Below are 24,885 nucleotides of genomic sequence, written 5' to 3' on the forward strand. Positions count from 1 at the left end.
CCGAGGGCCCGGGGTCAGTAGGGGGCACCATGACATGCCCCTGGTACCTTTTTCATAGGCTTTTTTGAGTTTCGGCAAGGATACAGGGGCCCCATGATCCCCTATTGCCCGGGGGCCCCATGAGTTGTCAGTCCGCCCCTGCATAATTGTGAAGTGGAAGGAAAATGATAAATGGTTTTCAAAATTTTTTACAAATAAATATCTGAAAAGTGCAGCGCGCATTTGTATTCAGCCCCCCCGAGTCAATACTTTTTGTAGAACCACATTTCGCTGTAATTACAGCTGCAAGTCTTTTTGGGGTATGTCTCTATCAGCTTTGCACATCTAGAGAGTGACATTTTTGCCCATTCTTCTTTGCAAAATAGCTCAGGCTCTGTTAGATTGGATGGAAAGCGTCTGTAAACAGCAATTTTCAAGTGTTGTCATAGATTCTCAATTGGAATTAAGTCTGGACTTCTGGCCATTCTAACACATGAATATGCTTTGATCTAAATCATTCCATTGTAGCTCTGGCTGTATATTTAGGGTCGTTGTCCTGCTAGAAGGTGAACTTTTGTCCCAGTCTCAAGCCTTTTGCAGACTCTTACAAGTTTTCTTCTAAGATTGCCCTGTATTTGGCTCCATCCATCTTCCCATCAACTCTGACCAGCTTCCCTGCCCTTGTTGAAGAAAAGCATTTCCCACAACATGTTGCTGCCACCACCATGTTTCATGGTGGGTATGGTGTGTTCAGGGTGATGTGTAGTGTAGTTTTCCGCCACACATAGTGTTTTGCTTTTAGACCAAAATGTTCAATTTTTGTCTCATCTGACCAGAGTACCTTCTTCCACACATTTTCTGTGTCCCCCACATGGCTTCTTGCAAACTGCAAATGGGACTTCTTATGGCTTTTTTTAAAAAATGGCTTTCTTCTTGCTACTCTTCCATAAAGGCTGGATTTGTGGAGTGTACAGCTAATAGTTGACTTTTGGGCAGATTCTCCCACCCGAGTTGTGGATCTCTGCTGCACCTCCAGAGTTACCATGGGTCTCTTGGCTGCTTCTCTGATTAATGCTCTCCTTGCCTGGCCTGTCAGTTTAGATGGATGGCCATGTCTTCATAGGTTTGCAGTTGTGCCATACTCTTTCTATTTTTGGATGATGGATTGAACAGTGCTCTGTGAGATGTTCAAAGCTTGGGATTTTTTTTATAACCTAACCCTGCTTTAAACTTCTCCACAACTTTATCCCTGACCTGTCTAGTGTGTTCCTTGACCTTCATGATGCTGTTTGTTCACTAATGTTCTCTAACAAACCTCTGAGGGCTTCACAGAACAGCTGTATTTGTACTGAGATTAAATTACACACAGGTGGACACTATTTACTAATTAGGTGACTTCTGAAGGTAATTGGTTCCTCTAGATTTTACTTAGGGGTATCAGAGTACAGGGGACTGAATACAAATGCATACTTTTCAGATATTTATTTGTAAAAAATTTTGAAAACCATTTCTCATTTTCCTTCCACTTCACAATTATGTGCCACTTGGTGTTGGTCTATCACATAAAATCCCAATAAAATACATTTTGGTGGTAACATAACAAAATGTGGAAAATTTCAAGGGATATGAATAATTTAAATTTTAGTATTCCGAAATAATATTAATTTTAACTAACACTTGAATTTGTTTCCTCTAGATCAGTGGTCTCCAAACTGTGTCCCCTTGCCTGCCTTTATTCAGGCCTTAGGGCACTATTCCTTCCATTGACTCCAATGATGGGGCAGTATTCCTACCTCTGATATCAGCAATGGGGCATCATTTCTCCCGCTAAAACAAATGATGGGGCATTGTTTACTCAAAATGTTGCTAGGGCATTTTCTACTCACACTGACCAAAGTCTAACACCCCTTCCCCCCCCCCACATCCACCCTGAAACCTGAAGGGCAATAAACCGGCCCTTTGGAAATTTTTTTTTTAAATAAAATAATAATTATATTATAGTTTCCTGCCCTGTGCTATGGTTATGTACAAAGCAGTCCCGATCCTCCTCTTCACGGTTTCCCCGCTGGCACTCCTGGCCCCTTACCCCTACCGAATGAGCTGCTTTCTCTGGGGCACTCGTGCATGCTCGCTCCCGAACTGGCCCTGTATGTCCATAAGACATACAGAGCACAGCCTGGCCCTGCCCCCCACTCCCTCCTCACTGGCTGTGATTGACAACACAGCCAATGAATCTCGGTGCTGTGTCTCAGCCAATGAGGAGAGGGAGACCAAAACCAAGGCTGTCGTGCACAGCGCTGGATTGTGATCAAGCTCAGGGAGGTATTAGGGGAGAGCTGCACACTGAAAGTTTTTTACCTTTATGCATAGAATGCAAGATGGTAAAAAAACGTTCAGCCTTTAGAAACACTTTAATTTTAGAGAAGATCAGCTGCCTGGTGCCTGTTCTATTAACTCGCCTACATTTCTGATTAGACTAGGTGTTGTTGCAGATCATTGCTCTTAGCGCTGTTTTATTAATTAGGCCTCATGCACACTGCAGCTCAAAAACGGCTTTTTTTCTACTATTTGACAGGTTTTTTTTCCTCTGTCTTTAACTGCCCCTCCATCTTAACCTACAGTTGTGCTCAAATGTTTGCATACCCTGGCAGAAATTGTGAAATTTTGGCATTGATATTGAAAATATGACTGATCATGCCAAAAAATGCTCTTTTATTGAAGGATGATGATCATATGAAGCCATTTATTATCAAATAGTTGTTTGGCTCCTTTTTAAATCATAATGGTAACAGCAATCACCCAAATGGCCATGATCAAAAGTTTACATACCCTGGAATGTTTGGCCTTGGTACAGACACACAAGGTGACACACACAGGTTAAAATGCCAATTAGAGGTTAATGTCCCACATCTGTGGCTTTTTAAATTGCAATTAGTGCCAGTATATAAATAGTCAATGAGTTTGTTAGCTCTTACATGGAAGTACTGACTAGGCTGGATACTGAGCCATGGGGATCAGAAAAGAACTGTCAAAAGTCCTGCGTAACAAGGTAATGAAACTTTATAAAGATGGAAAAGGACATAAAAAGATGTCCAAAGCCTTGAATATTCCAATCAGTACTGTTAAATCACCTATTAAGAAGTGGAAAGTTCAGAGATCTCTTGATACCAAGCTAAGGTCAGGTAGACCAAGAAAGATTGCAGCCATAACTGACAGAAGAATTGTTCGGGATAGAAAAGGAAACCCATGGGTAACTACAAGAAAAATACAGGCTGCTCTGGAAAAAGATGGTGTGGTGTTTTTGAAGGAGCACAATATGATGACACTTGAAAAAAAATGAACTGCATGGTCGAGGTGCCAGAAAGAAGCTTTTACTGCATCAATGCCACAAAAAAGCCTGGTTACAATATGCCTGACAACACCTTGACATGCCTAACCAGGCATTTTTGTGTCAATGATGCAGTAAAGGCTTCTTTCTTGCACCTTGACCAACGCACATACAAAATGCGGCTTTTACCACGTTTTCTGCTGCTATTCTCCTATAAAGAGAAAAGGCATCTAAAAGTGTGCATGGAGCTATATAGATCACATTGGCAGTTGAACACAGTGGCAGTTCATATAATGTTATAATGAAACTAACTTTTTACTGGAAACCTGTATTTCAAAGTAGAAGGATGCTTTTAGAGGAGACGTAGAGAAGCTCACAGTTAGGCTATCAACATCATGAAAGATCACCTCTTTCTATCCATGTTCCAGAATGGATTGGTAGCCATATGTATCAGAGGTGTATGTTATGACAGCAATAATGCATTCTTGTGCTTATTTCATATTTGGAATCACATACATAAAATACAGAGAATAAAAAGCAGTAAGGTAACATAGATATACTGTATAATGGTACATCTGTGGTAATGCCTGCAAATAGTAGTCTTGTTTTTTTTGTGACCTTTGTGCTTTTAACATGATCCTTATATGGATTTGTTTGTGTCATTGACGGTGTGTTATTGCTTTTTTCCAGGCACTCTTATCTTATTAAATATCCATGATCCTTTAATGTGTACTACAAAAGTCTCTTCCTGTTTTCACAATGCCATAATGTCATGTTATAAACAGAAAAATATTAAATATCTGGTTATATGATTAGTTCACCCCACATTTGTCATAAGAGCCAGTCAGCTTTCATCTTCTTTTTTTAATTCCTCATTTAGCTAACAAATGGTAAAAAAAAATAAACGCAGAGAAATAAAATATAATGCCCATCATGGAAATGGAAGCATGACTCAAAAATGACCAAACATTTTAATAAGAATATCATGAGTGATTTAAAGAATAATTCCAGGCATGGCTATATTCTACATAGTTACATTGGTTGAGCCTTGACCAATGTAACTAAACATATACCATACCTGGCCAATTGGTCCAAGCTGGGCCAATGTAACTATGAATAATATAACCATGCCTGAATTTATTCTTTCATTTTTACAGAGAAATCAATTGTATAAAAAGAATGTTGATGGTAATGAGGTAGAAAAAGGAAGAAGATTAAGGCTGCTTTTGCATTGCTCTGTAGCAAAAATGCATATGCATTTTGCTGCATTTTTTATGTGTTTCCATGTGTTTTCTGGGTGCCTGCCTGACCTGAGAAAAATGGGCATGTGACACAAAAAACGCAACAAAAATGCAATCGTGATGCCTTTTTGCCCTGTTTTCAATTTACTTCAGTGCACAGCTGTGTTTTTGGTGTGCTTTTGAAAATTGCACCAAAGATGCAACATGCAGAACTTTTCAAAATTCACCACACCCACAGCGCAGTGGTGTGAAGTCTCATAGGATTTAAAGGGATTGTGTTTTTGCTGCATTTTTAGCAAGGTAAACACACAACAAAAATGTATCAGTGTGCACAAAATCCTGGTACAGACTAGAAGTTTTTTTTCTTCATTCAACCCAGCGGCCTAAATGAAAAAAAACTGAGAGATCACTGTAGTAACACAAGAGATGTTAGTGCGGCGATCTCCCCCGCTGTGCCTTTGTGTTCTGACTGGGGACTGCCCCACTGCCAGAACACACTGATCAGCTCTCGCAGCCATTGCTCTTCCAGCTCTGATCGGCTGCTGGTCAGATGTTGGTTTTCCAGCATGCCCGTTCAACAGAAGCTGATTTAGACACCAGCTTCTGTTAGACAGGCAACTGTACACACTGCTGAACCGTCCGATATTCGGCCCGTGTGTACGCAGCTTAAAGGGATTCAATTGGAGAAAGACCAAAGCGCATAGTGGTGGAATTGTACAAAGCCTACAGTTAGATCACCCAGGGTATGAAGGTGAGTTCATTTCGCTTTCATTTGACAGAGCGCTGCAGAATTTATTTCTACATTTAGAAACTAACATTTGCCATGTGGAGATATCATCTTTACCCAAGAGTAAAGAATGTAAAGATTTCCTGGGCTGCAGCAGTTCCGTTTCCACATTGCAATTAAAGGATCAATTTCAGGAACATAATGCATTGGTTTGCTCTCCTCTCTTGGTTTTTAGCCCCATGTTTTATGAAAATTTCTTTTGATGAAGCACCTAAATCCCTCCCAGAGGACTGGAGACAGGTGGCACATAATAAATAAGAAAGTTGATGGTTTCTGCTTACATGTCTGGCATGATAACAGGGCCCTGCAAGAGATGATCCTTGCCAGGACTTACATTGAAGACAAGTATAATAAAATAGAGGCAAGATCCAAAAAGGTGAGGCTTCCTATGGAGGACAAAGAGTCAGCACACATATCTAAAGGCCTGTGTACAGCTGAGACTAACAACGGAGTAGGATATGGACCTAGGAATAGAGGCTATTATAATCCCACTTTAGGCTTAACAATATGTTTCTGCCTTTTTTCAGGCACTGTTATTTTATTAAATATACATGATCCTTTAACCACTTGCCTACCAGGCACTTATACCCCCTTCGTGCCCAGGCCAATTTTCAGCTTTCAGCGCTGTCGCACTTTGAGTGACAGTTGCGCGGCCATGCAGCACTGTACCCATATGAAATTTTTATCATTTTTTCACACAAATAGAGGCTTCTTTTGGTGGTATGTACTTGCTGCTGGGTGTTTTATTTTTTGCACTATAAACAAAAAAAGAGCAAACATTTTGGAAAAAAAAAAGTTTTTCTTTGTTTCTTTTATAAAATTTTGCAAACAGGTAATTTTTCTCCTTCACTGATGTGCGTTGATGAGGCTGCACTAATGGGCACTGATAGGTGGCATTGATGAGCTGGCACTGATATGCAACAATAACGGGCACTGACAGGTGACACTGATGGGCACTGATAGGCGGTACTGATTGGCACTGATGGGTGGCACTGACTGACGGCACTAACTGGTGGCATTGCTGGGCACTGCTGGGCATTGATGGGTGGCACTGATGGGCACTGGTGGGTATAGGTGGGTAGCACTGCTGGTCACTTGTTGGCGGCACTGCTGGGCACAGGTGGGCAGCACTGCTGGGCACTGATCATCAGGGTACTGATCATCGGTGCCGATCCATCCTCTGACAATTGCTGGTTATCGGCAGTACTTTCCTCACTCTGTGACAGTGTGAGGAAAGTACAGCCGATAACCGGCAACTGCATTTCTCGATGATCTGCTGTGTCATTGGACACAGCTGATCACGTGGTAAAAGGCCACTGTGATTGGCCTTTTACCACATCACATGATCAGCTGTGCCCAAAGGGGACACAGCGACCACGGAGATCGCCTTGTGCCCTCCCCCTACGAGGGCGCTTTCTGGGAGGACGTTATATTGACGCCCTCCCGGAGCTGGACAGCCACGGTGAAGCCATCTTTCGGCTTTCTGCGGTCGGCAAGTGGTTAAAGTCTCTTCCTGTTTACATAATGCCAGCTACAAGTCCCTTTCATGCTCTGCAAAGGCTCTGGGCTCCAAGACCCAAACCAGAACTTATCAAGATTCTAAAAAAAAGTTTGCTTTCTCCATATCAGTTATAAACCCTCACAATGTGTATTTGAGAATCCTAGTTAACACATAGGAGCCATCCTTAATCCTGCCAGCCAGTGCCTCATATACTCCCCCTCCCCCCTCCACTGCTAGGACCTGTGTCTAAGGAGCACATTTTGCAAACACAGCGGATGCTTGACAGTCCATCAGCATTCCCCTGCTAGGTCCCTGACCTGTGTTCTACATACAATGTGTACATATATACATATATGCACATTTCTACATAAAAAGGCTTGCAGATTCAGAAACCATCTTGAGGCCCTTGCATTGTTCCCTTAGTTCTGAACCATTCACTGTAGTGGAGGATGGTCTGTAATCAATTGAAACTGTCTGCTCAAAGGTAAGGTGCGTTTGGGTTGTCGTAAACATCGCATTGGCAGTGCGATTTGAATGCGGTGTGGGAAATGTGCACTGATTGCCGGTTTCCTGCTCCGCATTCTAATGTGAGCCTAGGCTAAATAGAGCTGCTATAGTAGCAAAGTCCTTTTACCCCTGGTTCACATCTCTGCGGGCTGCGTTTTGCATGGGCACGAGAGCCCATTCATTTGAATGGACTCCTGTGCCCTGTGACACGCAGGGAAGAAGTCCCTGCATTTCTTTGGAAAACGCAGCCCACATGGGAACACCGGTTCCCAGTATGGTTGCGTTTTCCAGTGCAGGTGGCGTGCCATTAGAATTAATGGCACCCGCCTGCGGGTCCGAAATTCTCTGTGCGGGTGGTGCGGCTGCACAGATTTTCGTGCGGATCGTCGGCGGCACCACCCGCACAGATGTGAACCTAGGGTTAAGGAGGAAAGGGCTGCCTTCAGGATAGCTAGTCTGAATACATGATAGGGACACCCTTTGTACTGTTTTATTATATTGCCCTATCCGTGTCCCTTTTTCCTACTTTCAAACAGATCAAAGTGGCTGCCAATAACACTTTTTTCATAAGCAATGCTGCCTTCCTTTTAGGCTTATTTACATTTCATAAAGTAAACCCCTGAGCGTATTTAAAAAGAGCAAGCGGCAGTAATTTGTTACACAGAACGAATTTGCTGCCAGAACAATGGAAGATGACTTCGGATTAAATGCACTTTTCACATTGCTGTGTGTCTTATTTAGAAAGGTGCTAGTGTTTAGTGTGCCTCATACTTTCACATTTACACTGCATGGCAATGAATAGAATTGCCTTGTGGCTTCAGGCATCGGATGGCTGTAATAGCAGAACTAATTTTAACTGACAAAGGGTTGTACTGCATGTTTTAACAAGATTCATTTCCACACTGTCATAGGTACTTAGTTTCTTATCATAGTAGTAGTCATACTCCAAGAGTGCTCTGCACCAGCCTTTTCTGTCAGTCTTTTTCATTTTCCATGAAACCATCGTACCAAGCTTTACAGCATTTGTGCTGACAAATAAGACAGAATTCATTGGCGTCCTTGGATAACTTTATTCTTAAGAAAATGCATGTTACATGAAGAAATCATGTATACATTTCTCTACATGTCATTGTCAAATATGTCTTCTTGACATGGTCAGATGAGTTTTTGAAATGTAACATTGCGGAGAACATCTGCTGTCAAAATTACATTTTGGGGCACTTTTCTGCATGGTGGGAAAGTTCATAAAGGTTGTCATAGACAACCTTTAGAATTCCAACAGGGCAGCATTGAATGTGTTGGCGCTTACACCCGATCCATGTACCTGTCAAATGCAAGTACAGTAGGCCGGAGTGTCCATAATGTGATCCCTCTTTCCCAGGCAACTGATCACGTCTCAAAGACAGATACATGGTCGGGGAGTTTTGTACCAAGGGTTGGACAAAGCCTGGTGGGGAACTGAAAGACTAGTTTCCCATCAGGTCCACTCTATGTTTGACTGACAACGCATGGCAGGCAGAACTATAAATTATATAGTTATAATTCAATGGTGGATTTTGAACCTGCCCTCTGCCGTGCCATGAATTAAAAGCATCCATTTTATCACCTCTTCCAGAATCTCCTTCCAAGTAAAAAGGTTGAAGAAGCTATCGTTTCTCTGTTTTCATCCTCTATTTACTACAGTTACTTAAATAGCACAAACAATTTACGCAGCGCTTTACATATGCATTCTACATTCACATCAATCCCTGCCCTCAAGGAGCTTACAATCTAAGGTCACAATCATTTTATTTTATTTATATCAGGTACTTATATAGCACCATCAATTTACACAATGCTTTATATATATATATATATATATACACACAGTGAGGAACAGAAGTATTTGAACACCCTGCGATTTTGCAAGTTCTCCCACTTAGAAATCATGGAGGGGTCTGAAATTCACATTGTAGGTGTATTCCCACTCTGAGAGATAGAATTTTTAAAAAAAATCAGGAAATCACATTGTATGATTTTTAAAGAATTTATTTGTCTTGCACTGCTGAACATAAGTATTTGAACACCTGAGAAAATCAGTGTTAATATTTGGTACAGAGCCTTTGTTTGCAATTACAGAGGTCAAACGTTTCCTGTAGTTCTTGACCAGGTTTGCACACACTGCAACAGGGATTTTGGCCCACTCCTCCACACAGATCTCTTCTAGATCTGTCAGGTTTTGGGGCTGTCGCTGAGCAACACGGAGTTTTAGCTCCCTCTAAAGATGTTCTATTGGATTTAGGGCTTGAGACTGGCTAGACCACTCCAGAACCTTGATATGCTTCTTACGGAGCCACTCCTTGGTTATCCTGGCTGTGTGCTTCGGGTCGTTGTCATGTTGGAAGACCCAGCCACGACCCATCTTCAATGCTCTGACTGAGGGAAGGAGGTTGTTGCTCAAAATCTCACAATAAATGGCCCCATTCATCCTTTCCTTAATACAGTGCAGTCGTCCTGTCCCCTTCGCAGAGTTGAGCAGGGGAACCTTCCGTGCAATGCATGATTTGAAACCATGACGGCGTAGTGTTCTACAGACAGTGACCTTTGAAACTGTGGTCCCAGCTCTCTTCATGTCATTGACCAGCTCCTCCCTTGTAGTTCTGGGCTGATTCCTCATCTTTCTTATCATCAGTGATACCCCACAAGGTGAGATCTTGCATGGAGCCCCAGTCCGAGGGAGACTTACAGTCGTCTTTAGCCTCTTCCATTTTCTAACAATTGCTCCAACAGTTGATCTGTTTTCACCAACGTGCTTGGCAATTGCCCCGTAGCCCTTTCCAGCCTTGCGGAGGTCCACAATTTTGTCTCTGGTGTCTTTTGACAGCTCTTTAGTCTTGCCCATGGTAGTAGTTGGCGTCTGACTGACTGTGGGGTGGACAGGTGTCTTTAAGGAGCTCAGACAGGCGCTACTAAGTTAGATTAATGAGTGGAGTAGAGGTGGACTTTTTAAAGGCACAGTAACAGGTCTTTGAGAGCCAGAATTCCTGCTGCTTCTTAGGTGTTCAAATACTTATGTTCAGCAGTGCAAGACAAATAAATTCTTTAAAAATCATACAATGTGATTTCCTGAATTTTTTTTTTAAATTCTTTCTCAGAGTGGGAATGCGCCTACAATGTGAATTTCAGACCCCTCCATGATTTCTAAGTGGGAGAACTTGCAAAATTGCAGGGTGTTCAAAAACTTCTGTTCCTCACTGTATACATATATTACATTCACATCAGTCCCTAACCCTCAAGGGGCATACAATCTACAGTCCCTAACCTACATTCATACACATACTAGGGCCAATTTAGATACGATCCAATTAACCTACCAACATGTCTTTGGAGTGTGGGAGGAAATCTATACAGGCACAGGGAGAACATGCAAACTCCAGGGAGGTGGTGCCATGGTTGAGATTCAAACCAGTGACCTTGGCACTGCCAGGCAGGAGTGCTAACCATGTAGCCACTGTGCTTACTGTGTATATGCATGCAGGCAGGCCCCACATTACAAACATCCAACTTACATATGACTCGTACTTAAAGTGATAGTAAAGGCTGAGAGTTTTTTTAACTTCATGCATTTTATGCATGAAGGTAAAAAACCTTTTGTACGCAGCTCCACCCCCAAAGCTCCCCTAATGCTCACCTAAGCCCCCTCTCGATCCAACGATGTTCTTAAGAGCTTCAGCTGACCCGAGGAGAGAGCAAGAGCAGGGCAGAGCACACAGATTCAAACCAACAAGGAAACCCACACAGAGAACCTAAAGGAAACCCATACAGGGATTCAAACCAACAACTCCAGTCCTTCTAGACAGAGGTGATAACCACTTAGCCACTGTGCTGCCTCTACATGCAGATGTATAAATATGTAGATTATGATTCAAGGGCAAAATAGATTGGCATCATATCCCAAATAGGTAATGAGGAAAAGTGCAATATGTAAAAAAACACACAATAGGTTTGAAGTGAAAAACTGTTCTTTTATTGAAAATTAAAGTATCCATATTAAAAAGGAAATGAGGATCTCTGATGGGGTTGGCATTACTGAATATTGATGCACCCCAGGTACAGAAAAAAGGATGTTTTTCTCTTTTCTGAAAAATAAAATTCCCTGATGGTATTTAATTTAGACTCTAGATGTTATCTACATTGTTATCCTCAAGCCAACCGCATGTAGTCTCGTTATATTCTAAATGGCCAGTAAAAGTGAATGCAATATCTTTAAGAGCTTGTTCACACCAGATGCTTTCGTATGCATTTATGCATATATAAAAAGCAAAATGGTTTCCTAAAACCTCAGTTCCTGCACTTTCAAAAAAAGTACAGCAGCATGCATTTTTTTTTTGCACCATGATTATGCCTGTAAGGGCAGACATCCTTAGCACTCTGAAGATTCTCCACATTAATGCACACACCAAACAATGGAGGAGCCCCAAGGAAGAAGCTGGAAGTGACCTCAAAAGAAATACTAGCATACTCCGTTAAAAATAATTGAAAAAAAAAAAAAGCATTGGCATGAAATGTGTAAAATGCGCATGTGGAAAGGCACATTGAACACAGGAATTGTGGTGTGAATTAGCCCTTAAACTTATATTAAAGGCAAGGTTAAAAAAAAGAGTGATACTTACCTGCTCTGTGCAATGGTTTTGTACAGAGCAGCCTCGATCCTCCTGTTCTCAAGTCCCCCACCGGTGCTTTTGGACCCTCCATCCTGCCAAGTGCCCCCAGAGCAAGCAGCTTAATATTGGAGCACCCATGCAGGCTCGGGAGCGAACCGCTGCTGTGCGTGTCCATTTACATGCAGAGCTGTGGCTAGGCCTCGCGCCCTCTCTCTCCTCATTGGCTCACTGGCCATGATTGACAGCCAATGAGGAGAGAAATGGCTCAAGTGAGTATTGGGGGGGGGGGGGGGGGCGCTACTGCACACAAAAGGTTTTTTACCTGCATGCATAGAATGTATGCAGGTAAAAAACCTTGAGCCTATTCAATAAAACTTTATTTTGGAAAATGAAAAAAAAATTAAAACCTTGAGCCTTTACAATCACTTTAAGGGAGATCTTGCCCCGTGTGGGGGGGGGGGGGGAATCATTGTAATTGATTAGTTCTCTCTTTTTTGTGTGACTAGGCCTTTTATTGCATGTGTTCCAGATCCGAACTTCAGCTCTGTTAGCAAAAAGGTTAGGCTGCCCTATTTGTCTTTGTATTCCGACAACGGAATGACTCTCCCACCTCCCCACTGCCAGAATACACTGATCAGCGCTGCAGCCTATTGGTTACAGCACTGATCAAAATGAACATTTTCTAGCAGTCCTGCTCATGAGAAGCTGATCAATAGATCGACTTCCCATGAACAGTAATGATTGTACATGATTTGAAATTCGGCCAGTTCTTGCTGATGTATGCCTATGCTTACATCAGCTACTTGTCTTTACACTGGTGATTGTGACAAGGATGAACAGTTTTTTTAATAAGCATTTCTTTTATTTTATCACTTTCTCTGAGCAAAAATCATATCTTTGCTGATTGTAATTTACATGAATTATTTAGTGAACTCAGGATTGCTAACAATAAAAATAATCTACTTGCTAAAAAATACATGATCACGCCTTTATTTACACAATATTAAAATGAAAATAAGTGGATTTACTGGGAGGCTAATTGCAGAATATTTCTAAATGACATCAATGGGGATTCTTTTCTCCGACTTGTTCTTGCTGCAGACACTCATTAGTCTCAGTAAATGCTTTGTCGTCATCAACCCTTCCAGATGGTGTCACAAAGGATAGAACAGGTCATTGTTTTCCAATTACATAGATCCCAAATGTGCCTCATTTGTATGGGCAGGTCTGTGTTACACTCTCCCTACCCATACATACACGGATCATGTAGATTTCACCACAGAGCAGCAAAGTATGAACCTACTTTACTGGAATGTAGTCACTGCACAGTGTATGGGTAACAAACAGGGATTTGAAAGTATTAAAGTATGCAGTATCTAGTCACAAAGGTCAAATTGCATGCTGGAAAAATCTCACTGGAGCATAAAATCATTTAGAAAGAGGAATGATCAGTTTACCAAGTTAAAAATAGAAGTTTTGGTCAAGCCCGAAGCAAAAAGTCATGGTCGCACCGCGGTTTATTATCAAATATCCGTTTGTAGCATTTTGAGTCTTTTAGGGATTTTTTTATGCAGAAATGTATGTATGTTTATGAATGCATCAGAAATGGGAGCTATTTATAAGGTCACCATTTGGAGGCTTGTCATTGGAAGCAATGTACTGTATAGTTATTTTGTGCTCAATGTCTTTCTTTACATTTTAGACGGGAGTTTGTTTCATATTTACATATAGTCAGGTTTTAATATATATATATATATATATTTGTCTTTTATCTAGCCAGCAGGTGGAAGATTGGGCTCTTTTTCACATCTAAAGTTAACCTTTGTTAATGCAGGGCAAAGCAACAGGTTCACTTTAATGTGGCTCTGCAGCTGCCTGTATTTACCGTTCCTTTGCTCTCTAACTGCTATTTTAAAAAAGCACAAGTCTCAGGAGGCTTGAGAAAGGGGGCATGTCCCTGAAATGCTTTGCCTTCTGTTTCTACTGCCTCTTCCCTTCCATATGTGCTATCAGCTGCTGCAGATGCCACTTATTTTGACAGCCGAGTGAGTCCAGCATGCCAGTGCCAACTTCAAGTTGACAGCTCCCCATCTCCATACCATTTCTGGTCCACTTTCCTGGCAGTGCTGTCTACATGGATTTTGCTTGGATCTAACTGCTCCTTTAAAAAGCACAAGCCTCTGGAGGCTTGACAAAGGGGGCATGTCCCTGAAACCTGTTGCCTGCTGTTTCCACTGACTCTTCCCTTCCATACGTGCTGCCGCAGATACCCCTTTTTTTTTTACAGCTGAGCAGATACAGCGTGCCAGTGCTGGCTTCCGTTTGACAGCTTGCTGGCTCTGTGCCAGTTCTAGTCCACTTTCCTGGCAGCACTGTTTTCATGGATATTGAGCTTGTCTATGTTTTTATCATTTATTAAATCTTCTGCATATCACTGCTCAGTGTGAGCAGTTACCCAATATTTCTTTAAAGCAAGCCTGCATTTGCCCCTACAGAGCAAGCCAGGTTTGTTTTAATTTCCCCTCCCCAAGGAGCTTATACCTACCATCCTATCATTCCACTGCCTGTTATGTTCAGCCTGTTTCAGGAGTGAATGGATTACCCAGTGTTTATGGGTATGCAGGAAAAAGTTACTAATTTCTTTTCAGGTAAAGTGCTGTTATTTGGTGAAAGGCTCAGCACTATCACATCTGGGCAAGGAGAAAATCCTCATCCTGGTGTAAACTCACACTCAAGTGGTTTACTAATTGAACTTACATAGGACTTCTTTTCCTTGCCCTCCATGGCCAAATGGAGCAGCGAGGAACCAATGGAAAGTTGGGGGCATTAAAGTGAGCCTGTGCTGTCACCTAAATGGGCAAAGTGTTGGTTAATCTAAGGCCTCATTCACATGGGTGGTATGGACCATAGTCTATGAATGGCCCATGTGTTTATGTGGCTAGAGCCACCAGGTGTTGTGTTCAGGCCATGTAAGTGTATGGGAACTCTGCAGTTGCACCAACACAGTGACATATCAGGCGTGTGGTTGCAGGTGATTGGCCCCGAACGCACGCTGTCTGTGTGCAGGAAGCCCATACAAGTATATTCCACCTGGCAGCTCAAGCCACATAAACACATAGCCCATTTTAGGACTATGGGCTCATTGCCCATATGAATAGAGCCCAAGGAGTGTTCCTGTTATCTTAATTGCTGAACAGTCTTCATATTGAACACAAAATAAAAGATGGCAAACAAGGTTTGTTAATCTTAGACTCCATTCACACTTGCGTGACTCCAAAGTCACACAATTTCCAGTGTGACATTGCATGCGACTTCAAATTCTCTTGATCAAAGTTGCATCAAAAGTCGCATCAAAGTAGTGCACTGTTTACTTGCACCGATTTGAAAGGGTGCCATTGAAAAGAATGGGCTGTGACTTGTCATGCGACTTTGATGTCCAAAGTCGCATGACAAGTCGCACAAGTGTAAATGGAGTCTTAGGTAGAAGAAGTATTCATGCACAGCAATCATTGCAGAAACAGTTACCGACCAAATGACACATGAGATTGCTCAGCTTTTTAAAGAGCGGAGAGCACAGTGAAGAAGCAATCTTCAGATTTCTGGGTTTCAATTGAATTCTTTAATAACAGAAAATTGCTTGTATACTTATAACATAGCAAAGTAATTCAGACAAAACTTTGACAGTTACTGTAGTAGTTGTGTGCTGGAGGAAAACATGGGGGTTCAGTTGTCCTTAGTGTCATCAATACAACCCCCTTTAGACTGATTTGTGAGCAATAATCAAGAATTCATTTTAGCTCCGCGAAGGATATAACATAAACTGGCAGCTCTTTGTATCCTTTTCATAAGGTCCATTTCCTTTTCTAAGAGCCCATCTGTGAGGCACCATCTGTCTCCCACCTGTACCTGACTCCTAATCTCCTGACACTTGTTAATCACTTGTGGTGAGAGGTCTGTTTACATCGTTATGGCCTTCCTGTGCCTGCCATTCATATTTTATTAGGAAAATGAAAAGGAAAGAAAATTGTTGCAGTTGCCCATAGCAACTGTTTAAGTCCCAGTTGCTGCTTTACTCTTGCAGGCTAGAATTTCAAGAGGTGCCATTTGATTGGTTATTGTTGGCAAATAACATCCTTTATTACAGAAATCCTTAGTTGTCTTGTTTTTGGTACAGTAGGGAAGGATCCTCTGTCAGGTGTTTATTGCTGTCTGTGTCCCCATTGGGGTGATGTCCTTTCATTTGTCCTAGAGATACAACACAACAGGAAGTAAGAGGAAAGATCAGTAAAGTAAGGGGAAATCCCGCATTGACAGTTGCCACCAGAACAGGTAACAGCATTAGGAGATTTATCCTGTACTCTTGTTCCAGTGACAAATGTGATGACAACAGTCACCAGGACAGGAAGTGAGAATAAATCTCCCCAACAGAGTCAGCAATAATAACCTGAGAAGCAGAATAAATAGTCACCTCTAGCAGCTGCGTATTAACTCCCTGTGTGCATGAGGCCTAAAAAACTATACAGGCAGCAGTTTGCATGATTCAGAGCATAGACATTTTATTTGGTGTTACACTTTAGCTGGTTGTGTGTAGTCAGCAGTTTAAAACAATATCCAGCTTCCAAGGACACTTCTTTATTGCAGTATTCAACCCAAAACCAAAAATGTAATATCTTTTTCAGTTTTTTCCCTCTGATTTCACCTGGTGATCTGGCCAGTAATGCAGAGCATACATGGGTTGAACTCCAAATGATTTGTCGAAAGAAAATTGGAAATTTCATGCGTTGTGCAACCCAATGGTGCCACCATTGATATAGAAATTCGACCAACCAAGCCTTCAATTTCACCTCATGTTGCTACAAGAAAGAAATTTAGTGGCTGGGAATCTTTTTTTTTCTCTCCAGGTCACAGCTCATGCGCTTTTCTTTCTCGAGTATAATTCTTGCATGATTCTCCCATCATTGAAAGAAATTCATTAGTTTTCTAAATAATTTCCAACATGCCCAAACACTAAATCCACCATTGCTGTAGCATACTGATGGTGCAAAATTCAAGTGAAAATTCATAATTACAATTTGTAAAAGAAAATTTGTTCAGAATTCGACCCATGTATGGCTTGCATAACACACCTCCTGTATTATACAGATACCACTCTGGGTGAAGGAGCTCCAGGGACAGCTTTGGACAGCAGCATTGTCAGTCTGGGGGGGAGGGCAATGTTAGATGTACTAGCAGATTTAGATACACTAACAGATTGAAGCCAAGCTCCACCTAATATGTTATAAGCTGTTATTTTTTCCTTTTGAGATAAAGGTTTTACATAAATAAATAAAAGCTGATCATTGTAAGCACCCTTGTCAGTGGTAAATGGTTTGTCTCAACGCACTAATTGCTACATTTGCGGGACAGCTTGTTCTTTTGAACAACAACAGACTTACTGGCCAGATCACCAGGTGAAAATAAAAACAAAAGAGAGCCTAATAAAGAAAACTAGTGCAGCCATTACATCTAATAATTGGTAAGCTGCAATATAATAAATGTTTACTTTTGGGTTTATTACTGCTTTCATTTCTGGTAGATGGAGATGTCTTTGTAGGGAGGCAGGCAGTAAAATATACTTGAACAGGTTATGATACTCTTTTCTGCATTTTTGCTTTGTTTGATTCATATTTTCTCTTTAAAGAAGCCTATCACTTAGATTGTAAGCTCCAAGGAGCAGGGCTCTCCTATCCCTCTTGTAATGAACTGTATTGTTGCTGTATTGTCTCCCATTATATTGTAAAGCGCTGAGCAAACTGTTGGCGCTATATAAATCCTGTATAATAATAATAACAATAATAATAACAATAATATTTTATCACTTCAACACAAGTAAAGCAACATCTGAATGAGTCTGCCTAAGCCTTCAGTGTTTATTAATGGTCTGCTTTTTCTTTGGTTTGGTTAATGGGACACAGTGTCTATGTTAATCCTGAGAACTGCTGTACTGGAAAGTGTTCCTCCTCCATGCATTTGCTTTGGCATACTGTACCTCCTTCCTGCCTTAAATTGAGTGCAAACCTAATAATAGTGTTCATATCCCAAGGGCAGTAGGCTGGTAATGGAAGGAGTACATCTCTCAGACGAGGGATTCTATCTTAGGAGAACCATTTGAAACATTATATTCGCATTTTGTTGCCATCCAAATAACTGTAAATGACATTATTATGCAATTGTCTTGTCTCTTGTTATAACTGTAGCCTTGGAGTAGAACAAAGTAACGGGATATTTGTTGCCATTGCACTTTGTGTTTATTTTTGTACATGCAAACGTTATTTAAAACATTTTCCACCCCATTGAAGAGACAGATGGGGTCATCTAATAAGACACAAAACAATGTAGAAAGTGTAGTAGCACACTTTTCATATTGCTAGCTGCTGAAAGGAAAAAATCTCATTAGTCACTGTGGGCAACTGCACCTTGTACACAGCCTTTGCTCTTTGCCTTATTAAATAAATCTTTGTATATATATATATATATATATATATACAGTTGTGTTCAAAATAATAGCAGTCAGACATCAATAACCTGATCAATCACTGTTTTTGGTAGAAATGATATTTCTACATGGCAAATAATTTACTAGCAGGTGTGGTAGAGTAATAGAAATCCAGCAGACCCAACAGTCATGACATGCATGCTGCTGATTCTGTGTAATTGAATCACTAATTGAAAGGGGCATGTTCAAAATAATAGCAGTGTGGAGTTCTATTAGTGAGGTCATTCATTCTTTGAAAAACAGGTGGCAATTATTCCCCTTATTTAAGGAAGGAAGGCAGCAAATGTTGTACATGCTGGTTACAGTGCATTTCTCTCTGAAATTCTGAGGAAAATGGGTCGTTCCAGACATTGTTCAAAAGAACAGCGTACCTTGATTAAAAAGTTGATTGGAGAGGGGAAAATATATAAAGAAGTGCAGAAAATGATAGGCTGCTCAGCTAAAATGATCGCAAATGCTTTAAAATGGCAACCAAAACCTGAAAGACGTGGAAGAAAGCGAAAAACTACCATTCGAATGGATAGAAGAATAGCCAAAATGGCAAGGACTCAGCCAACAATCAGCTCCAGGAAGATCAAAGAAGGTCTAAGGTTACCTGTGAGTACTGTTACAATTAGAAGATGCCTATGTGAAGCCAAGCTATCTGCAAGAAGCCCCCACAAAGTCCCACTGTTGAAAAAAAGACGTGCTGAAGAGGAGAAAGAGAAATGGCGCAACATTTTGTGGACTGATGAAAGTAAGATTGTTCTTTTTGGGTCTAGTGGCCGGAGACAGTTTGTCAGATAACCCCCAAACACTGAATTCAAGCCACAGTACACTGTGAAGACAGTGAAGCATGGTTGCTCAAGCATCATGATATGGGGATGTTTCTCATACTACGGTGTTGGGCCTATTTATTGCATACCAGGGATCATGGATCAGTTTGAATACATCAGAATACTTGAAGAGGTCATGCTGCCTTATGCTGAAGAGGAAATGCCCTTGAAATGGGTGTTCCAACAAGACAACGACCCCAAACACACCAGTAAACGTGCAACATCTTGGTTCCATACCAACAAGATTGACGATATGGAGTGGCCAGCCCAATCCCCGGATCTTAATCCAATAGAAAACTTGCTGGGTGACATCAAAAATGCAGTTTCTGAGGCAAAACCAAAAAATAGAGAAGAACTGGGGAATGTAGTCCAATCCTCCTGGGCTGGAATACCTGTTCACAGGTGCCAGAAGTTGGTTGACTTCATGCAACACAGATGTACAGCAGTTCTCAGAAACAGTGCTTATACAACTAAATATTCATTAAGTGATTCAAAGGAAAGCAAAATCTTCAAACATTTTTCAGTTTATATAGTGAATGTTTGAGTTTGTAAAGAAGAATACAAACACTGCTATTTTTTGAACAGTCTAATATTCACTTTTCTTCAATTTTTTTAGAGGAACAACACAAATTTGAAATATTTTTCTTCATGTTTTGATGTGGAATAGAATGTGTAGTGTTCCCAATGCATTTGTGTGTATGGAAATAAAAGCTATTAGAAGGATTTTGAGCTTTATTCACTTTTTTGAACACACTGCTATTATTTTGAACACAACTGTGTGTATATATATATATATATATATATATATATATATATATAGGACTATTTTAGGCTTGTATGGCATTTTCAGGAAATCATTGCAAACAGTGACAATTTTCAAAATGCAGTAATCTTAACAACTGATCACTTTATTGTAGAAAGATCATTAAAGGATAAGTTCACCTTTGGAACATGTTACATGTTCCACCCCTTTTTATGGGAACATGTAACATGTTCCTATAGCCACAGCCGCACATGCCGACCCCCCCCCCCCAACAGATAATACGTGGAGAAGTTTCCCCAGACTATCTGTCAGATTTGAAAGCAGCATGGCTGTGCTACTCATTCACAGTGAGGAACCTTGAAATAACTTTCCAGTCTCAGAGAACCCCTACCAAAAATTAAACTTATCTACAACTCATGATACATTAGTGAGATGGTCAGTGGGAAGAATGATCCTTACACTTGTGGTCATTGAGAAGAATTACCCTGTTACTGATACCTAAAATGATCACTGGTATCAGTGGGAACTTATCCGAAAGGCAGATATTGCTCAAGGAACCCCTAGCAACCTCTGGAGGAACTCTGGGGTTTCATGGAACCCACTGTGGTTGAAAAAGTCTGATTTAGATTCTAATACTGCAGTATGGTCCAGGCTCCTATAGAATGTGTAGAATGGGATAATTCTGATGTATAGTATGACCAGCTGAGCTTTGGGAACACTTTACTACAGTATGATATCACGCCCCTTATTATTTCTCCACTCTTCAGCAGGTGTCCAGTTTTGGCCATGACAATAGATGAAAGCCCTAGTATTTTTTTTCCTTCATGTGCCATAAACTGAGGATACAAGATAATACAAAAACTCTGTAAATGCAGTTAAAAATTGAAAAAGCTATTGCTTTGTAGTAACTTGTGTATTTTTCAATAGGATGAGCTTGATGAGCTGCGAGCAGAAATGGAGGAGATGCGTGATAGCTATCTGGAGGAAGATGTTTACCAGTTGCAGGAGCTCCGACGGGAGCTTGATCGAGCCAATAAGAACTGCCGTATATTGCAGTACCGCCTCAGGAAAGCAGAGCAAAAAAGCTTAAAAGTTGCACAGACCGGCCAAGTGGATGGGGAGCTTGTCAGAAGTCTGGAGCAAGACTTAAAGGTACACAAAATCTTTATCAGTTATTATGTTTTGTTGGGTGTTTTTGCCAATTTTATCTTTACTCTGATAAAAGGTATCACAAATAATGTATCTTGGAAAACAGACCCCTTTCCATTCCACTGTTTCCATAAATTGATATGTATTAAATTATTAAACTGTAAGATAGTAAACACAATGAAAATATCGGACGTAAAAAAAAAACATTTTCAGATCGATAATCCACTCTTTAGTACACAGCTTTCGAGAGCTGATCAGAACAATTCATATGAAAATATCCAAAGGGACAAGCATGACAATTTTTCTTGTAAGATAACAGAACAAATGATTTTCATTACAGTACAGTATTCATGCCTAAAAAAATTGAGTAACTAAGACCGTGATTGCTCCGAAACTAAAGAATACAATACAATACATGACATCATCATGGGAAGTTGTATTCTGTCTTACAAGAACTTTTGCAACCTTTAGTAACCTATTCATTTTCGATATGAGACTAGTATGCAAAAAAAAAAAAAAAGGATGATCATTTGTCTGATATTCTCATATTGTGTACTAGGCTTTAGGTTCACACTTGTGCTGCTAAATAGTTGTGCATTTTTTTATGCATTTTTTTCCTTTAACCACTTTAAGTCCAGACACTTTCACCCCCTTCCTGTCCAGGCCAATTTTCAGTTTTCAGTGCTATCACACTTTGAATGACAATTGCGCAGTCATGAAACACTGAACCCATATGAATTTTTGAGCATTTTTTTGCGACGGATAAAGCTTTATTTTGGTGGTATTTATTCACCACTGGGATTTTTATTTTTTTGCTATATAAATGAAAAAGTCCAAAAATTTTGAAAAAAAGTGTTTTTCTTATAAAATTTTGCAAATAAATAATATTTCATCATAAATCTTGGCCAAAATGTATTCCGTTATCTCTTTAGTAAAAATAAAATAACCCAAATTAGTTTATAACCAAAAAGTATAATTTTTAAAAAAAAAGTTAAAATTTTTTTTTTTTTTATATTATTATTTATGTTTTTGTTCACATACTGTCAACCTAAAAGTACTGTGTCACCATAGTGACACTGTACTACTTGTGGGGGGTGATGAAGATTTTTTTTTTCTTTTTTACAATGATTGCTTTTATACCCATAAAGGCTGTAAAAGCAATCATTTCTCCTTCTCTCTGGCTGCATTCTTGCAGTCATTGAGAACTACTGTGTGAGCTGTGATTGGTCACAGTTTGTCACATGGTACAAGGCTGTTGTGAATAGCCTTGTACCATGTGACCTCTGTGATCATTCATAGATTTCACACGTAGTAAGCAATGATGTCAGAAGTGACATCTTGCTCACTACTCTGCATGTGATCACTGATTGGCCAATCAGTGATCACATGATTGGGACCTTGCAGAGAGGTCCCGTAAGACGATCAGTGTTCCGCTGTGTCTGGATCACGGTGATGCGCACTCCAAGGCAGCGTGCACAAGCAGGGGGCAGGGAGGCCGTTTATAAACGGCCACCCGACCCTGCACTGCCACTGTCTGGCCGTTTTTATACAAATAACATGCCTGGGGGATGTCTTAAAGTGGTTGTAAAGCCTTAAGGTTTTTTACCTTAATGCATTCTAAGCAATAAAGTAGAACTTTGACTAAAAAAATAAATATTGGCAAACAAGCAGGAATTTTAATGCAAAAGAGACATGCTTTGTCTCTTCTGCATTAAAGTTACTTACCTGCCTGTCTGCCCCTGTACAGTGAGCTGCGCATGTGCAGCTCATTGTACAAATTCGGAAATGCTGAATCTGACGGAACTCCCACGCATGCACAGCAGTGACGTCATCCTCGCCCGGCCAATGACAGCGGTCAGCGATCGAGACCCAGAAACTGGCGGCTTGAAGATATCAGTGGCCAAGCGGGTAGCAGAGTGACGCTGTACCACTGGAACTGAGGTGAGTATAGTTCCGATTGATGGTGAAAAACCTTCTGTGCTGCAGGATCCCCCCCCCCCCACTTACCTGAGCCCGATTCCAATCCAGTGATTGGTTACTAAGCACAGCTGAACTAGATTTGGTGTGCACTAGTTTTAGTAATTCTCCTCCAATGTGAGATGGTTTAAATGCACACTGCTCTTGCACTTCAGTATTTTTTCTTTAAGCGATACTGTGGTGCAATCAAAAGGCGGCTTTAAGAACACATAGTAATAAGTGAATGCTCCACTTTAAGTACCTCAGACTTATAATAAAGCCCTATCAACAGGAAAAAAAAGATTGAAACCCCAAAATACTTCTCCGAAAACAAAAGCCCACTTTTTTTAAAGAAAGTCCTGCAAAAAAAAAAGAAAAAAAGCAGTTTATCCTAAAAGTAAGTATCTTGTAACATAAAAAAAACAATTTAAATGAAAGTACAGCTTCCTAACTGACCCTATTCTCTCCTTATGCAGTATGGCAGCTTTCTCTGCTCTTCTTCTCCTTGGATTAGCTTCCAATTCATTGCCACTGTGGCTGCTGGATTAACTAAAAGCCTCCTTAATGGCCCTTCTAAGCCCACCTGCCATGTTTCAAAGGCCATGCAGTGCATTATGGTTTTTGAAAAAAAAAATCTCAGCCAATATGCACATAAATTTATCAGAACTACAAATCTAGAACCCACAGAATTTGCCTTGAACCCATGGAAGAGACAAACCTGAAGCTAATACATACTCTTTAGTATATCTGCAATTTTTAACATTCCCATAAAGCATGTCCTTAGTCTTTAACATGTATTACCATATTTTTTGCTCCATAAGATACACTTTATTTCCCCCCAGAAATGGGTGAAAATGTCTGTGCGCCATATGGAGCGGCCGGCCCGGTATTCCTGCCGCCGCCGCCACCACCGTGTTAGAATACCAGGCCAGCCGCTCGGCTCTACTGTGCAGAAGAACCCGCTCCTCAGTCCTGCCTGTTCCTTGGTCCAGCAGTGTCCTGCTTCCATCGGCCGTCTTTTCTCCCTGGCGCCGGCATCTTCAGTGTGAGCACCCAGCTGTGACAGCTTGCCGCTTCCCAGCACGAGAAGCGCTGCACTTTGTGATTGGCCCCATACTCTTGTGGGATCTGTCACGTGTCCCACAAGACTACGAGGAGGGAGGGGGGAGGACAACTCCGTGGAAGTGGAAGTGGGAGCGGATACCTGACAAATTCGGGTTGCACTCTCTGGTCATCTCCTGTACTATGTCCGTAGTCTCTGGTCATCCCCTGTACTGTGTCCGCAGTCTCTGGTCATTTCTTGTACTGTGTCCGCAGACTCTGGTCATCTCCTGTACTGTATCCGCAGTCTCTGGTCATCTCCTGTACTATGTCCGCAGTCTCTGGTCATCTCCTGTACTGTGTCCGCAGTCTTTGGTCATCTCCTGTACTGTGTCCGCAGTCTCTGGTCATCTCCTGTACTGTGTCTGCAGTCTCTGGTCATCTCCTGTACTACGACCGCAGTCTCTGGTCATCTCCTGTACTGTGTCTGCAGTCTCTGGTCATCTCCTGTACTATGTCCGCAGTCTCTGGTCATCTCCTGTACTATGTCCGCAGTCTTTGGTCATCTCCTGTACTGTGTCCACAGTCTCTGGTCATCTCCTTTAGTATGTCCACAGTCTCCGGTCATCTCCTGTACTGT

General features: G+C 41.1%; 1 protein-coding gene across 6 annotated transcripts in view; it reads left to right on the forward strand.

Annotated features, from left to right (window-relative positions):
- Positions 1 to 24,885, forward strand: part of MTCL1 (microtubule crosslinking factor 1) — a 231,539-nt gene that overhangs the window by 40,220 nt on the left and 166,434 nt on the right. For all 6 annotated transcript variants that reach the window (XM_089670985.1, XM_089670988.1, XM_089670986.1 and 3 more), the window contains exon 2: positions 21,027 to 21,251. In XM_089670985.1, coding sequence (XP_089527111.1) covers positions 21,027 to 21,251 — 225 coding nt within the window. The remainder of the gene's footprint in view (positions 1 to 21,026; positions 21,252 to 24,885) is intronic.

Source organism: Staurois parvus, unplaced genomic scaffold (assembly GCF_062004578.1).
Source record: "Staurois parvus isolate SC_StPar_1 unplaced genomic scaffold, SC_StPar_1.0 ptg000097l, whole genome shotgun sequence".
NCBI lineage: Eukaryota > Metazoa > Chordata > Amphibia > Anura > Ranidae > Staurois > Staurois parvus.